The sequence below is a fragment of the Sapajus apella genome, unplaced genomic scaffold, assembly GCF_009761245.1.
Source record: "Sapajus apella isolate SASKATOON/1434 unplaced genomic scaffold, GSC_monkey_1.0 scaffold2, whole genome shotgun sequence".
NCBI classification, from domain to species: Eukaryota; Metazoa; Chordata; class Mammalia; order Primates; family Cebidae; genus Sapajus; species Sapajus apella.
In genome coordinates, this window is record NW_022436942.1 from 80,470,538 (window position 1) to 80,488,960 (window position 18,423).

At 44.2% G+C, this 18,423-nt stretch overlaps 1 protein-coding gene across 1 annotated transcript in view; it reads right to left on the reverse strand.

The window, feature by feature from the left end:
• Nucleotides 1-103: 103 nt before the first annotated feature.
• Nucleotides 104-18,423, reverse strand: part of DIABLO (diablo IAP-binding mitochondrial protein) — a 25,509-nt gene continuing 7,189 nt past the window's right edge. The window contains exons 3-6 of the mRNA XM_032242555.1: nucleotides 13,664-13,795; nucleotides 12,170-12,280; nucleotides 11,901-11,997; nucleotides 104-942 (exon numbers count right to left, since the gene is read on the reverse strand). Of these exons, the coding sequence (XP_032098446.1) occupies nucleotides 746-942; nucleotides 11,901-11,997; nucleotides 12,170-12,280; nucleotides 13,664-13,795 (537 nt within the window). The 3' untranslated portion in view covers nucleotides 104-745. The remainder of the gene's footprint in view (nucleotides 943-11,900; nucleotides 11,998-12,169; nucleotides 12,281-13,663; nucleotides 13,796-18,423) is intronic.

Sequence of the window (18,423 nt, forward strand, 5' to 3'; positions counted from 1 at the left end):
GAGCCAAAGTGGTGCCAGGAACCTGTCAGAGGATTCCTGAAGCCTGAAGGAAGGAGACTGCATAGGGCCCCAGGAGACACATTTTCTCATTGAGATGCAGAAAAAATGTTACTCTTCTCCTTTGGATACAATGCAGAAATGCAAAGAAAAGAAAGGAACAAGAAGCATGTGTTAGGAAGAGTCCTGTTGAGAGCACCAGGTAAACACTCTGCATCCCTTCCCTTAGTAGTAATAGACTTTTCACTGCTTGGCCTGAGCTATCCTCACAGGGCAGTGGGGGCAAGTCAGAAAACACATGAGAAACACTTCAATCGTACAAACCAGACAGGCTTCCCGCCCCCAGCCACAACTCGCATCCCAACAGAGGAACAAACACGAAATCATTTTCACAATAAAAACACGTTAAACAGCTACTGAACTTAAGGGCATGACAAAAAGGACTCTTCTCGCTAACCCAGGTTGGCAAAATGCTTTGCGTGTGAGGTAAAAAGATGAGTGGGTAAGAGCAGCTGAAGAGTGGGATGAAATGTTAGAGTGTGGTGCCCAAGGGCTAAGAACCAGGTCCAGTGCAAGCCTGAGACCACAGGAGAAGCACTGACAGCTCACAAAGGCGTTTTGCCTGATTGGCCAGAGCTGGACCTGCTGCCTCTTCTCAGTGCAGAGACAGTCATGCCAACTCTGGGCAGGGTGGCATCTGCCCCTGCTTTCTCCACTGAGTGGGGAGACAGGGCAGTAGGCTCAGGCCTCAATCCTCACGCAGGTAGGCCTCCTGCTCTGTCTCCGCCTGCTCGTCCCCTTCCTCTTGTATTTTCTGACGGAGCTCTTTTATCTGTGCTTCTGCCAACTTGGTTTCTGCTTTCTGGGAGAGCTGACGCACCTCCTGCACCTGCAGTTTCACCAACTGAATGTGATTCCTGGCAGTTATAGAGGCCTGATCTGCGCCTGCAAAAGATGGGACAATCGGGTTGAGTAGCTCAGCAGGGCAGAAGGCACATGTAGATGTTGGCCTGGGGGTACTGTGGCTGTCACGTAAAGCCTTCCTGGGGTCACTTTCCTTGACCTACCAGTCTTCTCTCTGTAGAGAACCTTCTACCTCTATGTTCAGGTCTGCATTTAACCAACAGTCAAAAACAGCATTTTTCTTCAGCTACCAGTGGCTAACATCACAATTGTTAAATGCAACTCTCACAATCTTTATAGCTAATTTTTTCTTTTTTTTTTTATGCCCAGTGTATGACAGAACTATATAGCTAATTTTTTTTTTTTTTTGAGACGGAGTTTCACTCTTGTTACCCAGGCTGGAGTGCAATGGCGCGATCTCGGCTCACCGCAACCTCCGCCTCCTGGGTTCAGGCAATTCTCCTGCCTCAGCCTCCTGAGTAGCTGGGATTACAGGCACGCACCACCATGCCCAGCTAATTTTTCGTAGTTTTAGTAGAGACGGGGTTTCACCATGTTGACCAGGACGGTCTCGATCTCTTGACCTCGGGATCCACCCGCCTCGGCCTCCCAAAGTGCTGGGATTACAGGCTTGAGCCACCGCGCCCGGCCTGTATAGCTAATTTTTAAACTACACGTCATCCATTTCTTTTTGACAGATAGTGAATAAAATTGTCAAAGATCCCTTTTATCACCCTAATCTTTGGAGGTAACCTCTTGGGATTTTGGGGTATTCTCATCTTTCAAAATGTGACCACACACATATGGAATGCACAGAAAAATATTTTGTTGCCTGGCGTGGTGGCTCACACCTGTAATCCAAGCACTTTGGAGGCCAAGGCGGGCTGATCACCTGAGGTTGGGAGTTCAAGACCAGCCTGACCAACATGGTGAAACCCTGTCTTTATAAAAAAAATAAAAAGAAAAAAATTTTGTTACTACAAATTTACGTAACAGCATAAAAGGGATTAAACATGTTTTATAATTTTTTCTTTTCACTTGAAAATGTGTTTTGAGCTCTATCATTTTACTTGCTGCTACTATATTTCATCACCTGGGTATGTATATTTTATCAATTCACCTATAGAACATTTTGATCTTTTCTCACTGCACTAACAAGAACCTTCAGTACAATGTTGACAGGTAGTGGAGAATGGCAGCCATTCTCCTCTTTTGACTTTGATGAAAACACTTGATAGTTCACAATTAAGTGGGATTACTTAACCTTTATTTCATTGAGAAAATTCTATTCATAGTTGCATTTAGATTCAAATCATAAATGGCTACCACATTTTTTTTTTTTTTTTTTTTTTTTTTTTTTTTTTTTTTTTTTTTTTTTGAGACGGAGTTTTTCGCTCTTGTTACCCAGGCTGGAGTGCAATGGCGCGATCTCGGCTCACCGCAACCTCCGCCTCCTGGGTTCAGGCAATTCTCCTGCCTCAGCCTCCTGAGTAGCTGGGATTACAGGCACGCACCACCATGCCCAGCTAATTTTTTGTATTTTTAGTAGAGACGGGGTTTCACCATGTTGACCAGAATGGTCTCGGATCTCTTGACCTCATGATTCACCCACCTCGGCCTCCCAAAGTGCTGGGTTTACAGGCGTGAGCCACCGTGCCTGGCCTATGACTACCACATTTTATTGAAGGTTTTTTTTTTTTTTTTTTTGAGAGAGTCTCACTCTGTCACCAGGCCGGAGTGCAGTGGCATGATCTTGGCTCACTGCAACCTCCGCCTCCATGGTTTAAAGTGAGTCCCCTGCCTCAGCCTCCCAAGTAGCTGGGACTACACACTCGTGCCACCATGCCTGCATAATTTTTTGTATTTTAGTAGAGATGGGGTTTCACCATGTTGGCCAGGATGGTCTCAATCTCATGACCTTAGATGATGTACCCACCTCGGCCTCCCAAAGTGCTGAGACTATAAGCATGAGCCACCAGGCCCGGTGATTGATATAAATAATTAAGTGGTTTTTCTCTTTTAATCTATGGATAGATGATCTCAAGTAGTGAATTACCTAGTTTTTTTTTTGTTTTTTACAACGTTGTACTATCATTCTGTTTTGAGGGTAAAGGGCTACATTTGATTTACAGCTACATTTTGAAGTGATACTGAACTATAGCCTGTTTTGGTGCTGCCCCAGTCCAGTCTGAGATCAGGGCTACGCAGGCATCATATGTGGTAAGAGGCAGCTTGCCATTACTTTCTATGCACTGGTACACTTACAGTAACAGAGGTATTATGGTTTTAGAATATTTGATAAAACTCTTCCACAAAACATCCTAGGCCTGGTGTCCATTTTGGGGACATCAAAATCTTTGAATACCATTTCTACTTTTATAGTTATTGATCTTTTGTTTTGTTTCTGGAGATGGAGTTTCTCTCTGTTGCCTAGGCTGGAGTGCAGTGGCGCGATCTTGGCTCACTGTACCCTTGGTCTCCCAGGTTCAAGTGATTCTCCTGCCTCAGCCTCTCGAGTAGCTGGGATTACAGGTACCCGCCACCATGCCCAGCTAATTTTTGTACTTTCAGTAGAGACAGGGTTTCACTATGTTGACCTGGCTGGTCTTAAACTTCTGACCTCAAGTGATTCCCCGCCTCAGCCTCCCAAAGTGCTAGGATTACAGGCGTGAGCCACCATGCCCAGCTCTTATATACATTCTTTACTCCTTGAGACTGACATAAAGATCATAATATTCTCATATAATTAAAAACTGTATCTGTAATGATTCTTTCTGATGTTACTTTTGCACTCTCTCTAAAAAGTCATACTTAAATCCTTGCCTAATTTTTTAGTCTTTTCAAGGAAGATTTTGCCTTTCTGATTATTCCTATATAACTTCCAATACTTTTTTCTGTTCCACTTTTCTCATTTTGCCTTTCTGATAACTTACGAAGTTGAAATAGTTTAATTTGCTTATTTTCAGTACTTTGTTACAGTAAACATTACCTGTCATTCATGGTGTATTAACGACATGTGGCGTAAAACTCCCTTTAAGAGCTACTTTTGGCTGCAGCCTCCCAGTTCTGCTATATACTGTGCTTGTCATCACAGTTCTAAATATTTTTAAATTTCCATTTAAGTTTTTTTAGCCTGTAGTTTTTTAAGAAGCATGTCTTTAGCCAGGTGCAGTGGCTCACGCCTGTAATCCTAGCACTTTGGGAGGCTGAGGTGGGTGGATCACCTGAGGTCAGGAGAACAAGACCAGCCTGGCCATCACAGTGAAACCCCATTTAAAAAAAAAAAAAAAAAAAAAAAAGAAGCATGTGTTTAAACTTTGCAGACATAAGGAATTTTGTTTTTAGTGGTGAGGGGAAGGTTGGTGAATGTGATATATCAACTTTTTAAGTGATTTTGTTGTCTTTTTGTCACCTGGTACAAAATTAACTATGTCTTAGAAGAATATGTAGTTTTAGGGGGGGGGGGCAAAGTTTTATATTTAAAAATCACTGCAAAATCAGTCTGGGAAACAGCTAAACTCTGTCTCTACTAAAAATACAAAAATTAGCCAGGGCATGGTGGTGTACCCCTATAATCCCAGCTACTCGGGGGCTGAGGTAGGGAGGAGGTCCTCCACTTGAGCCCAGGAGGTCGAGGCTACAGTAAGCTATGATCTCTGATTGCACCACTGCACTCCAGCATGGACCCTGTCTCTCTCACACACACACATCTGATTTTCCTTTGTTTAATAACAACAACAATCACAGACAGGCATGGTGGCTCATGCCTATAATCGCAGTACTTTGGGAGCTGAGACAGTTGCATCACCTGAGCTCAAGAGTTCAAGACTAGCCTGGGCAACACAGTGAAAGCCCATCTCTACCAAAAAATACAAAAAATTAGTCAGGTGTGGTGGCAAGTGCCTGTGGTCCCAGCTACTCAGAAGGCTGAGACAGGAGGACGGATTGAGCCTGGGACAGAAGTTACAGTGAGCCAAGATCAAGCCATTGTACTCCAACCTGGATGACAGAGTGGGACCCCGTCTCCAAAATAACAAATCACTCTGAGCTGGGCATAGTGGCTCAGCTCAAGCCTGTAATCCTAGCACTTTGGGAGGCCAAGGCGAGAGATCAGTTGAGCCCAGGAGTTCAAAATCAGCCTGGGCAACATAACAAGACCCCATCTCTTAAAAGAAAAAAAATTAGTCGAGCCTGGTGCATGTGCCTGGCGTCCCGCTACATGAGTGGCTGAAATGGGAAGATGGCTTGAGCCCAGGTTGGGGCTACAATGAGCTGTGATCATGCCATTATACTCCAGCCTGGTCAACAGAGCAAGACCCTGTCTCCAAAACAAATTGTTCTATTCCTTAACAGCTTTAATTTTTTTTGGTCTTCCTGACCTACAAGGGTGCTCAGAAAACTGAATTTTACACACATCTCTGAGATCTCCTTGTAATTCTATCAATTTTTGCCCTATGTACATGTTTCATGATTGATAATGTCTTAATGAATTGTTCTGTCCTTTTTATTTTTTTTATTTTATTTATTTTTTTTTTGAGACAGAGTTTCGCTCTTGTTACCCAGGCTGGAGTGCAATGGCGCAATCTCGGCTCACCGCAACCTCCGCCTCCTGGGTTCAGGCAATTCTCCTGCCTCAGCCTCCTGAGTAGCTGGGATTACAGGCATGCGCCACCATGCCCAGCTAATTTTTTGTAGTTTTAGTAGAGACGGGGTTTCACCATGTTGACCAGGATGGTCTCGATCTCTTGACCTCGTGATCCACCCGCCTCGGCCTCCCAAAGTGCTGGGATTACAGGCTTGAGCCACCGTGCCCGGCTTTTTTTTAAATTTTTTTTGAGACAAAGTTGCCCAGGCTGGAGTGCAATGGTGCAATCTCGGCACACAGCAACCTCTGCCTCCCGGGTTTAACCTCAGCCTCCCAAGTAGCTGGGATTATAGGAATGCACCACCACGCCCAGCAAATTTTGTTTGTTTTTGAGACGGAGCTTCGCTGTTGTTGCCCAGACTGAAGTGCAATGGCACGATCTCGGCTCACCGCAACCTCCGCCTCCTGGGTTCAAGCAATTCTCCTGCCTCAGCCTCCCGAGTAGCTGGGACTACAGGCACGCACCATCATGCCCAGCTAATTTTTGTATTTTTAGTAGAGACGAGGTTTCACCTTGTTGACCAGGATGGTCTCGATCTCTTGACCTCGTGATCCACCCGCCTCGGCCTCCCAAAGTGCTGGGATTATAGGCGTAAGCCTGTATTTTTTTTTTTTTTGAGATGGAGTTTCGCTCTTGTTACCCAGGCTGGAGTACAATGGCGTGATCTTGGCTCACTGCAACCTCCGCCTCCTGGGTTCAAGCAATTCTGCCTCAGCCTCCTGAGTAGCTGGGACTACAGGCGTGTACCACCATGCCCAGCTAATTTTTATATTTTTAGTAGAGACAGGGTTTCACCATGTTGACCAGGATGGTCTCGATCTCTTGACCTCGTATGCTACGATGCCCAGCTAATTTTTATATTTTTAGTAGAGACAGGGTTTCACCATGTTGACCAGGATGGTCTTGATCTCTTGACCTTGTGATCCACCCGCGTTGGCCTCCCAAAGTGCTTGGATTACAGGCGTGAGCCACTGTGCCTGGCCTCTCTGTCCTATTTATTGCTTTTTATCTTGAATCTTTCTTCTGATTTAGCTATTTTAGCTAGATTTTTTTGGAATACAATATAAAAATGTCATTTAATAAGTTATTGCAATCACTGATGTTTGAAATTATTCCTATAATTTTTTTTTTTTTTTTTTTTAAATTAGAGATGGGGTTTCGACATGTTAGCCAGGCTGGTCTCGAACTCTTGACCTCAAGTGATCCACCTGCCTCGATCTCTCAAAGTGCTGGGATTACAGAGGTGAGCCACCAAGCCCAGTCCAATTTTGTATTTTCTAATTAACAGGTTTTATTTCTTTAAACCTTTCCTGCCTCAATTGGATCTATCAAGTTTCCTCCCACTCCTAATTCTCTTTGCAGTGTTTAACAACATCTAATGTCGTCAATGTGCTCAGCATGTTTCACTTTCCCAAATTTAATTTAAAAACTTGTTTTACACTCAGAACTTTTGAAAAAAAATCTTAGTAGCTCCTTTCGAAACTCCTTTTTCCTTCTTCATAGTTCTTCCAAAAAGTGTATGCAGGTGGTATTTTGAGTCTATGTCAGAAGGTATCTTTTATTCTCACATTTTGATGGTAGTTGGCTATATATAAAAATCCTAGGTTATTGATTTATTGTCACCTCTAGTGTTGCTGAGAAGATGCCTGATGTTTGATTCTACTTCCTTTGTAGGTCATCTATTCTTTTCCTAGTAGTTTTTGGGATTTTGTTCTGAATCTTTTTGTTATGCTGTTAATGTTTATTGTTTGTTTATTTTGTTTATAAGACAGGGTCTTGCTTTGTCAACCAGGCTATAGTGCAGTAACCCAATCATGGCTCACTGCAGCCTCGACCTCCAGGGCCCAAGTGATCTTCTCACCTCAGCCTCCCGGGTAGCTGGGACTACAGATGCCCACCACCATGCCTGGCTAATTTTTTTGTAGAGACAGGGTTTCACCATGTTAAGGCTGGTCTCAAACTCCTGAGTTCAACTGATCCACCTGCTTAGGCATCCCAAAGTGCTGGGATTACAGGTATGAGTCACTGCACCTGGACCAGAATTTTTGTTAAAAAAGTGAAATCAGCTCGGCGTGGTGGCCCACCCTGTAATCCCAGCACTTTGAGAGGCCGAGCCAGGTGAGTCACAAGGTCAGGAAATCAAGACCATCCTGGCTAACAAGGTGAAACCCTGTCTCTACTAAAAATACAAAAAATTAGCCAGGCGTGGTGGCACACAACTGTAGTTCCAGCTACCCAGGAGGCTGAGGCAGGAGAATCACTTGAACCTGGGAGAGGCAGAGGTTGCAGTGAGCTGAGACTGTGCCAATGCACTCCAGCCTGGGTGACAGAGTGAGACTCCATCTCAAAAAAAAAGAACTCATAAGGCCATGCAGTGTCTCATGTCTGTAATCCCAGCAGTTTGAGAGGCCAAGGCAGATATGATCACTTGAGCTCAGGAGTTCAAGACCAGCCTGGGCAACATGGCAAAACTCACTCTCTAACAAAAACACAAAGTACACCTGTAATGCCAGCTACTTGGGAGGCTGAGGTGGTAGGACTGCTTGAGCCCACAGGTTGAGGCTGTAGTAAACAGTGAGCTGCGACTGTGCCATTTTATTTCAGCCTGGTGACACAGTAAGACCTTGTCTCAAAAAAAACCAAAAATCCTGTTACAACTTTGTTACCCCTTTCGATGAGTTCTAGGAAAATGTCTACTTTTTTTCAGATAATGCTTACATATCCTCTCCCTCTTTTCTCCTTCTAGATGTAAGCACATCCTCCTGTTCACAGCACCTGAGAACCCACTGCCGTTTTTGTGTGGCACGACTATAATGCTTCTGTTGTTTCCATACTTCTGTTGTTTCATTCTTTGTTCTGAATCTCCGATCCTTCAGGATCACTAATAATTCTTTTTCTGGGCCAAGTGTGGTGGCTCATGTCTGTAATCCTAGCACTTTGGGAGGCCAAGGCAGGTGGATCACTTGAGATTAGGAGTTCCAGACTAGGCTGGCCAACATGGTGAAATCCCATCTCTACTAAAAATACAAAAATTATCCAGGCATGGTGGCAGGCGCCTGTAGTCCTAGCTACTCAGGAGTCTGAAGCAGGAGGATCACTTGAGCCCAGGAGTTCTGGGCTGTAGTGTGCTATGCCAATTGGGTGTCTGCACTAAGTTCAGCATCAATACGTTAATCTCCCAGGAGCAGGGACCACCAGGTTGCTTAAGGAGGGGTGAACCAGCCCATCAGCCCAGGTTGGAAATGGAGCAGGTCAAAACTCCTGTGCTGATCAGTAGTGGGATTGCACCTGAGAATAGCCACTGCACTCCAGCCTGGGCAAGATAGCGAGACCCTGTCTCTTATAAAAGTAAAAAAAAAAATTTAATTATTTTTTGTTTTTTCAGTATGATGACGGGACATTTACCTTTAAAAAAAAAAAAAAAAAAAAAACCTTTTTTTTTTTTTTCTTTCATGGTTTTTTTTGAGATAGGGTCTCACTCTGTTGCCCAGGCTGGAGTGCAATGGTGTGATCTTGCCTCACTGCAACCTCTGCCTTCCAGGCTCAAGTGATCCTCCTGCCTCAGCCTCCCAAGTAAGTAACTGGGATTATAGGCACAAGCCACCACACCCAGCCCTTTATATCATTTTTAAGATTTGATGCTTGAGACCATAGTCTGCTAATCCTGACAACAGAAAACAAGAGTATGTTTTAATATAACAATTTTTTTTTTTTTTTTGAGATGGAGTCTCAAACTTATTGCCCAGGCTGGAGTGTAATGGAACAATCTCAGCTCATCACTGCCTCCGCCTTCCAGGTTCTCCTGCTTCAGCCTCCCTGGTAGCTGGGATTACAGGCGCCTACTATCACGCCTGGCTAATTTTTTATAGCTTTAGTAGAGATGGGGTTTCACTATGCTGATCAGGCTAGTCTCAAACTCCTGACCTCAGGCGATCCACCCGCCTCTGCCTCCCAAAGTGTTGGGATTACAGGCGTGAGCCACCTCGCCCGGCCAACAATTTTTTTTTTTTTTTTTAAGAGAATGGGTCTCACTCTTTTGCCCAGGATGGAGCGCAGAGGCATGATCATAGCTCACTGCAGCCTTGAACTCCTGGGCTCAAGCAATTCTCCCACCCCTCAGCCTCCAGAGTAGCTGGGACTAGAGGCACACGTCAAGCTCCAGCAGTCTGCCCACCTCAGCCTCCCAAATACAGGCGTAAGCCCCTGTGGCTGACCCCTATCAATCAGTTTTTTTTTTTTTTCTTGAGACAGAGTCTCATTCTGTCACCAAGGCTTGAGTGCAGTGGCGCCATCTCTGCTCACTGCAGCCTCCACCTCCTGGATTCAAGCAATTCTCCTGCACAGGTGTGTGCCACTACACCCCACTAATTTTTGTATTTTTAGTATGGACAGGGTTTTGCCATATTGGCCAGGCTAGTCTTGAACTCCTGACCTCAAGTGATCCGCCCACCTCAGCTTCCCAAAGTGCTGGGATTATAGGCATAAGCCAATACCTTGGCCACCAGTTTCTTAATAAGAGCTAGTACTAGGATATAATTTCTGTGAGCTGGCTCAGAGTGTGGTGGCTCATGCCTGTAATCTTTTTTTTTTTTTTTTTTTTGAGATGGAGTTTCACTCATGTTACCCAGGCTGGAGTGCAATGGCACAATCTCGGCTCACCGCAACCTCCGCCTCCTGGGTTCAGGCAATTCTCCTGCCTCAGCCTCCTGAGTAGCTGGGATTACAGGCACAAGCCACCATGCCCAGCTAATTTTTTTTGTATTTTTGGTAGGGACGGGGTTTCACCATGTTGACCAGGATGGTCTCGATCTCTTGACCTTGTGATCCACCCGCCTCGGCCTCCCAAAGTGCTGGGATTACAGGCTTGAGCCACCGCGCCCGGCCCATGCCTGTAATCTTAGCACTTTGGGAGGCCGAGGTGGGTGCATTACCTGAGGTGGGTATATTACCTGAGGTGAGGAGTCTGAGACCAGCCTGGCCAACATGGCAAAACCCTGTCTCTACTAAAAAATACAAAAATTAGCCAGGCATGATGGTGCATGCTTGTGACTGGGAGGCTGAGGCAGGAGAACTGCTTGAACCAGAGAGACAGAAGTTGCAGTGAGCTGAGAATGTGCCACTGCATGCACCCTGCGTGCCAAGAGTGAAATTCCATCTCAAAAAAAAAAAAAAAAAAAAAAAAAATTTCTGTGAGCGTACCTAGTTTGGAGCCAATCAGGTAAGATGTTCTGTGATGGGCACCTTGGGGCACCAAGGTGCAGAGGACAAAGCACTGGCTGCTAGGAGAAGGAAAGGCTTCAGAATTCGACTCACTTGGCTCGGTGGCTCACGCCTATAATCCCAGCACTTTGGGAGGCCAAGGCGGGTAGAGGGCTTGAGCCTAGGAGTTTGAGATTAGCCTGGGCAACATGGTAAAACTCATCATCACTATTAAAAAACAAAACAAAACGAACAAAACAAAACTTACTCAGCTGAATCTCAGTTTGGCTGTTTACTCACCATACCATGTCATCTTAAGTGCATTATTTGGACTATCTGCCCTCTAGTTTCTTCATATATAAAAAGTGCCTATGAAATGCTTACCACAAAGCCTGAAACACACACATAATAATTTGTCCTGGCCGGGCGCGGTGGCTCAAGCCTGTAATCCCAGCACTTTGGGAGGCCCAGGCGGGTGGATCATGAGGTCAGGAGATTGAGACCATCCTGGTCAACATGGTGAAACCCCATCTCTACTAAAAATACAAAAAATTAGCTGGGCATGGTGGCATGTGCCTGTAATCCCAGCTGCTCAGGAGGTTGAGGCAGGAGAATTGCCTGAACCCAGGAGGCGGAGGTTGCAGTGAGCAGAGATGGCGCCATTGCACTCCAGCCTGGGTAACAAGAGCAAAACTCCGTCTCAAAAAAAAAAAAAAAAAAAAATTTGTCCTGGTTTTGCCACTATGATTCCAGGTCTCATTTTCTCTATCTATCTGTACAAAAAGGTTCACACAGACTAATGATCTCAGGTCTCGCCCAACTGTGTAATTCTATGATTAACTGTTAATAAATTGTATTACCAAAAAAAAGCTCAAACTGTTGAGAAGCAATCCAATTTTCCAATGGTAACAGTTTGATCATTTTTCATTTTGAAGATACTGACAACCCAGCTTCTACTGGTCTTGTCTGCAGGGGTATGCTCATTTATTCTATTGTGGAAATAAAATGTTGGTTAATATATAGAAAATGGAGAAAATTTCTCAAAGTTAGAGCCACACAGACCATCTAATATAAAGACCTCATTTTAGAAAACCAGATGAAAACTCAAATGGCACCTCCCTAGTTAAATAAAACCAACACAAAGCTTTAACTTACCAGTTTGATATGCAGCTTCTGCTGCCATCTCTGAAAGACCAACTGCAGTCATCCAAGTGGTTTCCAGCTTCAAGTATTCTTGTTGTTTTGAAGTCATCTATATAAAACAAGCAAAGTGCTTCATACAGCCTGAGAGTATGTATAGCCCATTTAAATGGACTTAAAGTAGTAGATTTAGAGAACAGTCACTGATTATATTCGACTTAATAATTTAGATACCACCTGAGGTAGGTGCACTAACACAGAAATGCCTATAACTTTTTGCTTACCTCAACTCTGGCTCCTATGATCACCTGCCACACTTCATCTTCCTCCTGTGAATTCATTTTCCCAAGTAAACTTGTATATTGTCGGTAAAGAGAAACTAAGGTATAAACAGCCTACAAATACAGAATGAATAAGTATGAGTAAAATAAGTGAGACATATTAGAAGGAATAGAGAGACTTCCACCTAAAGGAAATTAAGTCCCATTATAGCAAACTGGCTCTTTCATACTGCTGCCTCACTGAAAAACTGTACTATTATCCTATGAAGTAAAGGTATCACTCCAGGACATCAATATTTCTATCTGTAAACTTCTGTGGTTTTAAAAGCTTGTCAACAATTCAGACACAGAGAATACAATGCAAGGGAAAACTCTAAAGCCTCAGAAAAACAGCTGCTAGAAAATATATGTAAAATAAATGCAAAAATGAAACTTCAATAATTTTGATTAGCTACTTTTTTTTTTTTTTTTTTTTTAAGACAGAGTCTCTGTCTCACCCAGGCTGGAGTGCAGTGGCACGATCTCAGCTCACTGCAGCCTCCACCTTTTGGATTCAAGTGATTCTCCTGTGTCAACCTCACGAGTAGCTGAGATTACAGGCGCATGCCACAATTCCTGGCCAATTCTGTATTTTTAGTAGAGACAGGGTTTCACCATTTTGGCTAGGCTGGTCTCAAACTCCAGACCTCAGGTGATCCACCCGTCCTGGCCTCCCAAAGTGCTGGGAATACAGGCGTGAGCCACTACGCCTGGCATCCATATACTCTTTAAAAAATTTATTTTTTACAAACAGGGTGCAACATTACCCATACTGAAGTATGGTGGCATGATCAGAGTTCACTGTAACCTCAAACTCCTGGACTCAAGTGATCTCCTACCTCAGCCTCTGGAGTAAGTGGGAATACAGGCACACAATACACTATGCCTGGCTAAGTTAAAAATTTTTTTTTGGTAGGGACGGCGCTGGCTATGTTGACTGGGCTGGTCTTGAACTCCTGGCCCCATGTGATCCTCCCACCTTGGCACCCCAAAGTGCTGGGATTACAGACGTGAGCCACCATGCCTGGCCCATACTTGTTTAGATCGGTGGTTTTTAAATAATCCTTACAGAGACGCCTCTGTTGCTGGACCATGGACCCCTTTATCTGTAACTGAACCACATCAGCTTGACTCCTGTTTTATATTCTAAGCTGCCATATTTAAGATTTTTCTGTAAAAAAAAGGTTCCTGGAAAAAGTCTAAAAACCAGTGATTTAAATCAGGGGTCAGCAAACTTTCTTTGTGAAGGGCCAGACAGTAAATATTTTAGGCTTTGTGGGCCTTATAGCCTCTGTTGAAACTACTCAAACTCTCAAAAACAGTTATTGACAATACATAAATAAATAGGCCAGGCTATGTTCCAATAAAATACCAACATGGGCATCAGACAATTTGGTTTGAGTCATTATCTGCTAAACCATGGTTTAGAAGAGCAAGAGTTAACAAGAGGAGACATACCTTAGTATATTCAGTAATAGCTTCAATCAACGCATATGTGGTCTGAGAGAGAAAGGTAGAGGTGCTATCTGTTACCAAAGACACTGCTCTCCTCATCAATGCTTCATTACTAAGGGAATGAGGCTCCGATTTCTGAAAGACACAAACATTGTCACTAGACCCCTAGAGCTCAAACTGAGAACTTTTTCACCAACAGGCAAGTAAAAAAACATAATTGTCATGCTGCTTAGTGTTTTAAGCTGAAACTGCATTACATTTTTGGGAGTTACAGTTTTTAAGGCCTTATTTAGGCAATTTAAGACAATATAGGGAAGTAATTCCAGAGTATGCTTTCTACTGACTTTCATTCTTTGCTCCAAAAAGCAAATTATTTCTTTATATATAAAATAAAATGGGGCTAGGCATGGTGGCTCACGCCTGTAATCTCAGCATTTGGGAGGCCGAGGCGGGGCAGATCACTTGAGGTCAGGAGTTCGAGACCAGCCTAGCCAACATGGCGAAACCCCATTCATACTAAAAAATACAAAAATTAGTCGAGTGGTAGTGGTGTGTGCCTGTAATCCCAGCTACTTTGGAGGCTGCGGCAGTAGAACTGCTTGAATCTGAGAGGCGAAGGTTGCAGTGAGACAAGATCACACCACTGCACTCTGGCATGGGTGACAGAGCAAGACTCAAAAAAACAAAACAAAAAAACCCACACACAAAAAATGCTCTAAGGCCAGGCGCGGTGGCTCAAGCCTGTAATCCCAGCACTTTGGGAGGCCGAGGCGGGTGGATCACAAGGTCAAGAGATCAAGACCATCCTGGTCAACATGGTGAAACCCGTCTCTACTAAAAATACAAAAAATTAGCTGGGCATGGTGGCGCGTGCCTGTAATCCCAGCTACTCAGGAGGCTGAGGCAGGAGAATTGCCTGAACCCAGGAGGCGGAGGTTGTGGTGAGCCGAGATCGCGCCATTGCACTCCAGCCTGGGTAACAAGAGCGAAACTCCATCTCCAAAAAAAAAAAAAAAAAAAAAGCTCTTGATTATAACCAACAGATTCATATGATTACAATTCATTAAGTGTTAGATACTTGAAACACAAAGTCTCAATAAGACATTCTCTGCCCTCAAACACAGGTGCAAGGGCAGAAAGAGGAAGATGATGGGCTAACAGAACTAGAAAAGTGAACACAATCATGAATCATGGAAGCAGTGGCAGAAGTATGTATGAGCTACAGTGGAGGCACGCAGAAGGGAGCAATCAGTTCTATGTAGAGTGATAATGGCTTAAAAAAGGCTTCACAAATTTGATGAGGATTAAGCCAAGTCTAAGTGGATAGGGAGGGCAATTCGGAGCAGAATGAAGCAGTAGGGTGTTGATGGGGGGACCTCAGCTATTTTATTTGATTTTTTTTTGAGACAGAGTCTCACTCTGTCACCCAGGCTAGAATGCAGTGGCTCAATCTTGACTCATTGCAACCTCTGCCTCCCAGGCTCAAGCAATTCTCTTGCTTCAGCCTCCCAAGTGGTTGGAATTACAGGCACCTGCCACCACACTTCGCTAATTTTTTTTGTATGTTTAGTAGAGATGAGGTTTCACCATGTTGCACAGGCTGGTCTTGAACTCCTGATCTCAAGTGATATACTCACCTTAGCCTCCGTAAGTGCTGGATTACAGGCGTGAGCCACTGAGTCTGACCTCACCTCAGCTATTTTAAAAAAGAAAAGACCAATATAATCACTTGTGGCTACCTTGACTAAATACTGGCAACTGTAACGACACATCATCCATGACTCTCTGACTTTTTCCTCCTCAGCAAAGCACTTCTTATATCAGAAGCAACAAAGAAATCAGTCACTCGGCTGGGTGTGGTGGCTCATGCCTGTAATCTCAGCACTTTGGGAGGCCGAGGCAAGAGGATAACCTGAGGTCAGGAGTTTGAGACCAGCCTAGCCAACATGGTGAAACTTCATCTCTACTAAAAATACAAAAATTAGCTGGCGTGGTGCTAGGCGCCTGTAATCCCAGCCACTTGGGAGGCTGAGGCAGGAGAATTGCTTGAACCCAGGAGGTGGAGGTCGCAGTGAGCCGAGATTGCACCAATGTACTCCAGCCTGGGTGACAAGAGTGAAACTCCATCTCAAAAAATAAATAAATAAATAAATAACACCATGTTCTGTCTTGTTTTTGATATTCAGAGTACCAATACTCAGAATCACTGCATGTTGAAAGCATCAGTCAAGAAATATTTTTGATATGAACAAATCAAGAACTTTATATTTCATTCAATCAAGTACAAAGGGAAGAATGACATCTCTGCTCACAAGAAGCTAATTTTGTCTTTACGTTCTGATAAGTCTTCATAATGTACTATATTTTATAATGTGTTTTCACTTGTTTCTCACAACAGTCCAGTTATTATCACTTCTTTTCTACAAGCAACAACATGGAAGCTCAGAATAGTTATGTAACTTTTCTAAAAAGTCACATCTAGACCTCAAACCAAATCTCACTCCAAAGTCTGCACCCTTCCCATTACGCTTTGCTGATTCAGGAGAGTGCGATACAATTATCATAAAATATTAAAATAGGCCCGGCGCGGTGGCTCACGCCTGTAATCCCAGCACTTTGGGAGGCCGAGGCGGGTGGATCACGAGGTCAAGAGATCGAGACCATCCTGGTCAACATGGTGAAACCCCGTCTCCACTAAAAATACAAAAAATTAGCTGGGCCTGGTGGCGCGTGCCTGTAATCCCAGCTACTCAGGAGGCTGAGGCAAGAGAATTGCCTGAACCCAGGAGACGGAGGTTGCGGTGAGCCGAGGTCACGCCATTGCACTCCAGCCTGGGTAACGAGCGAAACTCCGTCTCAAAAAAAATAAATAAATAAATAAATTAAATGAAATAAAATATTAAAATATACACTATTAAGTGGCCAGAAAGGAGACAGTTGTTGGACAGGAGTAAGGAAAGGTTTTTTTTTTTTTTTCTTTTTTTCTTTTTTTTTTTGGGAAGGGGTTTTTCTTTTTTTTTCCCAGGCGGGGGGGCAATGGCGCGACCTCGGCTCACCGCAACCTCCGCCTCCTGGGTTCAGGCAATTCTCCTGCCTCAGCCTCCTGAGTAGCTGGGATTACAGGCACGCACCACCAGGCCCAGCTAATTTTTTGTATTTTTAGTAGAGACGGGGTTTCACCATGTTGACCAGGATGGTCTCGATCTCTTGACCTCGTGATCCACCCGCCTCGGCCTCCCAAAGTGCTGGGATTACAGGCTTGAGCCACCGCACCCGGCCCAGGAAAGGTTTTAAACAGAGGTGAGACTTGGTACTAAAGACTCCTAGAATCAGAATGGCCAGGCATCCTGGATAATAGGAAACAATGAGGAAAAGAATTCATTTGTTGCAGGGGATGCCAAGGATTTAGACTGGCTGGAGCAATGGCACAAGACAGATGAGACTCATTAGGGCTCTGGAGTGCAGGGCGACTTAGCTGGATTTTAGTTCTGAACACCTCATGGAGAGCCACTATAAGATTTTCATTTCTCATTCTGTCACTCAGGATGGAGTGCAGTGTTGTGATCCCAGCCGACTGCAGCCTTAAACTCCTGGGCTCAAATGATCCTCCCACCTCCCGGGTAGCTAGGACTACAGACACACGCCACTACACCTGGCTGTTTTTTGTAGAGGGGAGGTTTTGCTATGTTGCCCAGGGTGGTGTCAAACTCTTGGCCTACGGTGATCTTCCCTCTCAGCCTCCAAAAGTACTGGGATCACAAGACTGAGCCATCATGCCTAGCTGACCACTGAGGGGTTTTAAAGAATGAAAGTGGGATTGCTGTACTAAATGACTAGAGGCCTCAGTCATGTGGCCCAGAACTGAGGTAAGTGGGACTTAGGAAGTAATATAATAACTGAGAAAGGACAAATCTAAAAAAAAAAAAAAAAAAAAAAATCTTTTGAATGAAAAAATGTTGTCCCAGTTGTGGCAGAAAATGGCCTGGTATTCCAGTGAGTGTAGTTTTAGGGCTATAGATTCATCAGCATGCAAGGATGACAACTGAAGTGAAGTACAGTAAAGCAAGGGCTCATGAGTGAGCCTCAGAAGATGCTGAAAATACCTGTGATACATGAAATCTTGCTTTTGTGATGAACACACACATCAGTAGCAGGAATATTTTGCTGAAATGGAGCTTGCTGGTTTTCTACCTAGTTCTTACCATAAACCATTTAAGCTACAATTTTTTAAATGAAATGCCCCCCGCCTTTTTTTTTTGAGACAGAGTCTCGCTCTGTCTGTCACCCAGGCTGGAGTACAGTGGTGCAATCTTGGCTCACTGCAACCTCTGCCTCCCAGGTTCAAGCAATTCTCTTGCCTCAGCCTCCCAAGGAGGTGGGACTACAAGCGCATGCCGCCATACCTGGCTAATTTTTTGTATTATTATTATTATTATTTTTAATAGAGACAGGGTTTCGCTGTGTTGCCCAGGCTGGTCTTGAACTCCTGAGCTCAGGCAATCCAACCGCCTTGGCCTCCCAAAGTGCTGGGATTACAGGTGTGAGCCACTGCACCAGACAAAAGTGCCATTTTTTTTTTTTTTTTTTTTTTTTTTTGAGACGGTGTCTCGCACTGTCACCCAGGCTGTAGTGCAGTGGTGTGGTGTGATCTCCGCTCACTGCAATCTCTGCCTCCTGGGTTCAAGTAATTCTCCTGCCTCCGCCTCCCAAGTAGCTGGGACTACAGGTGTACACCATGCCCAGCTATTTTTTTTTTTTTTTTT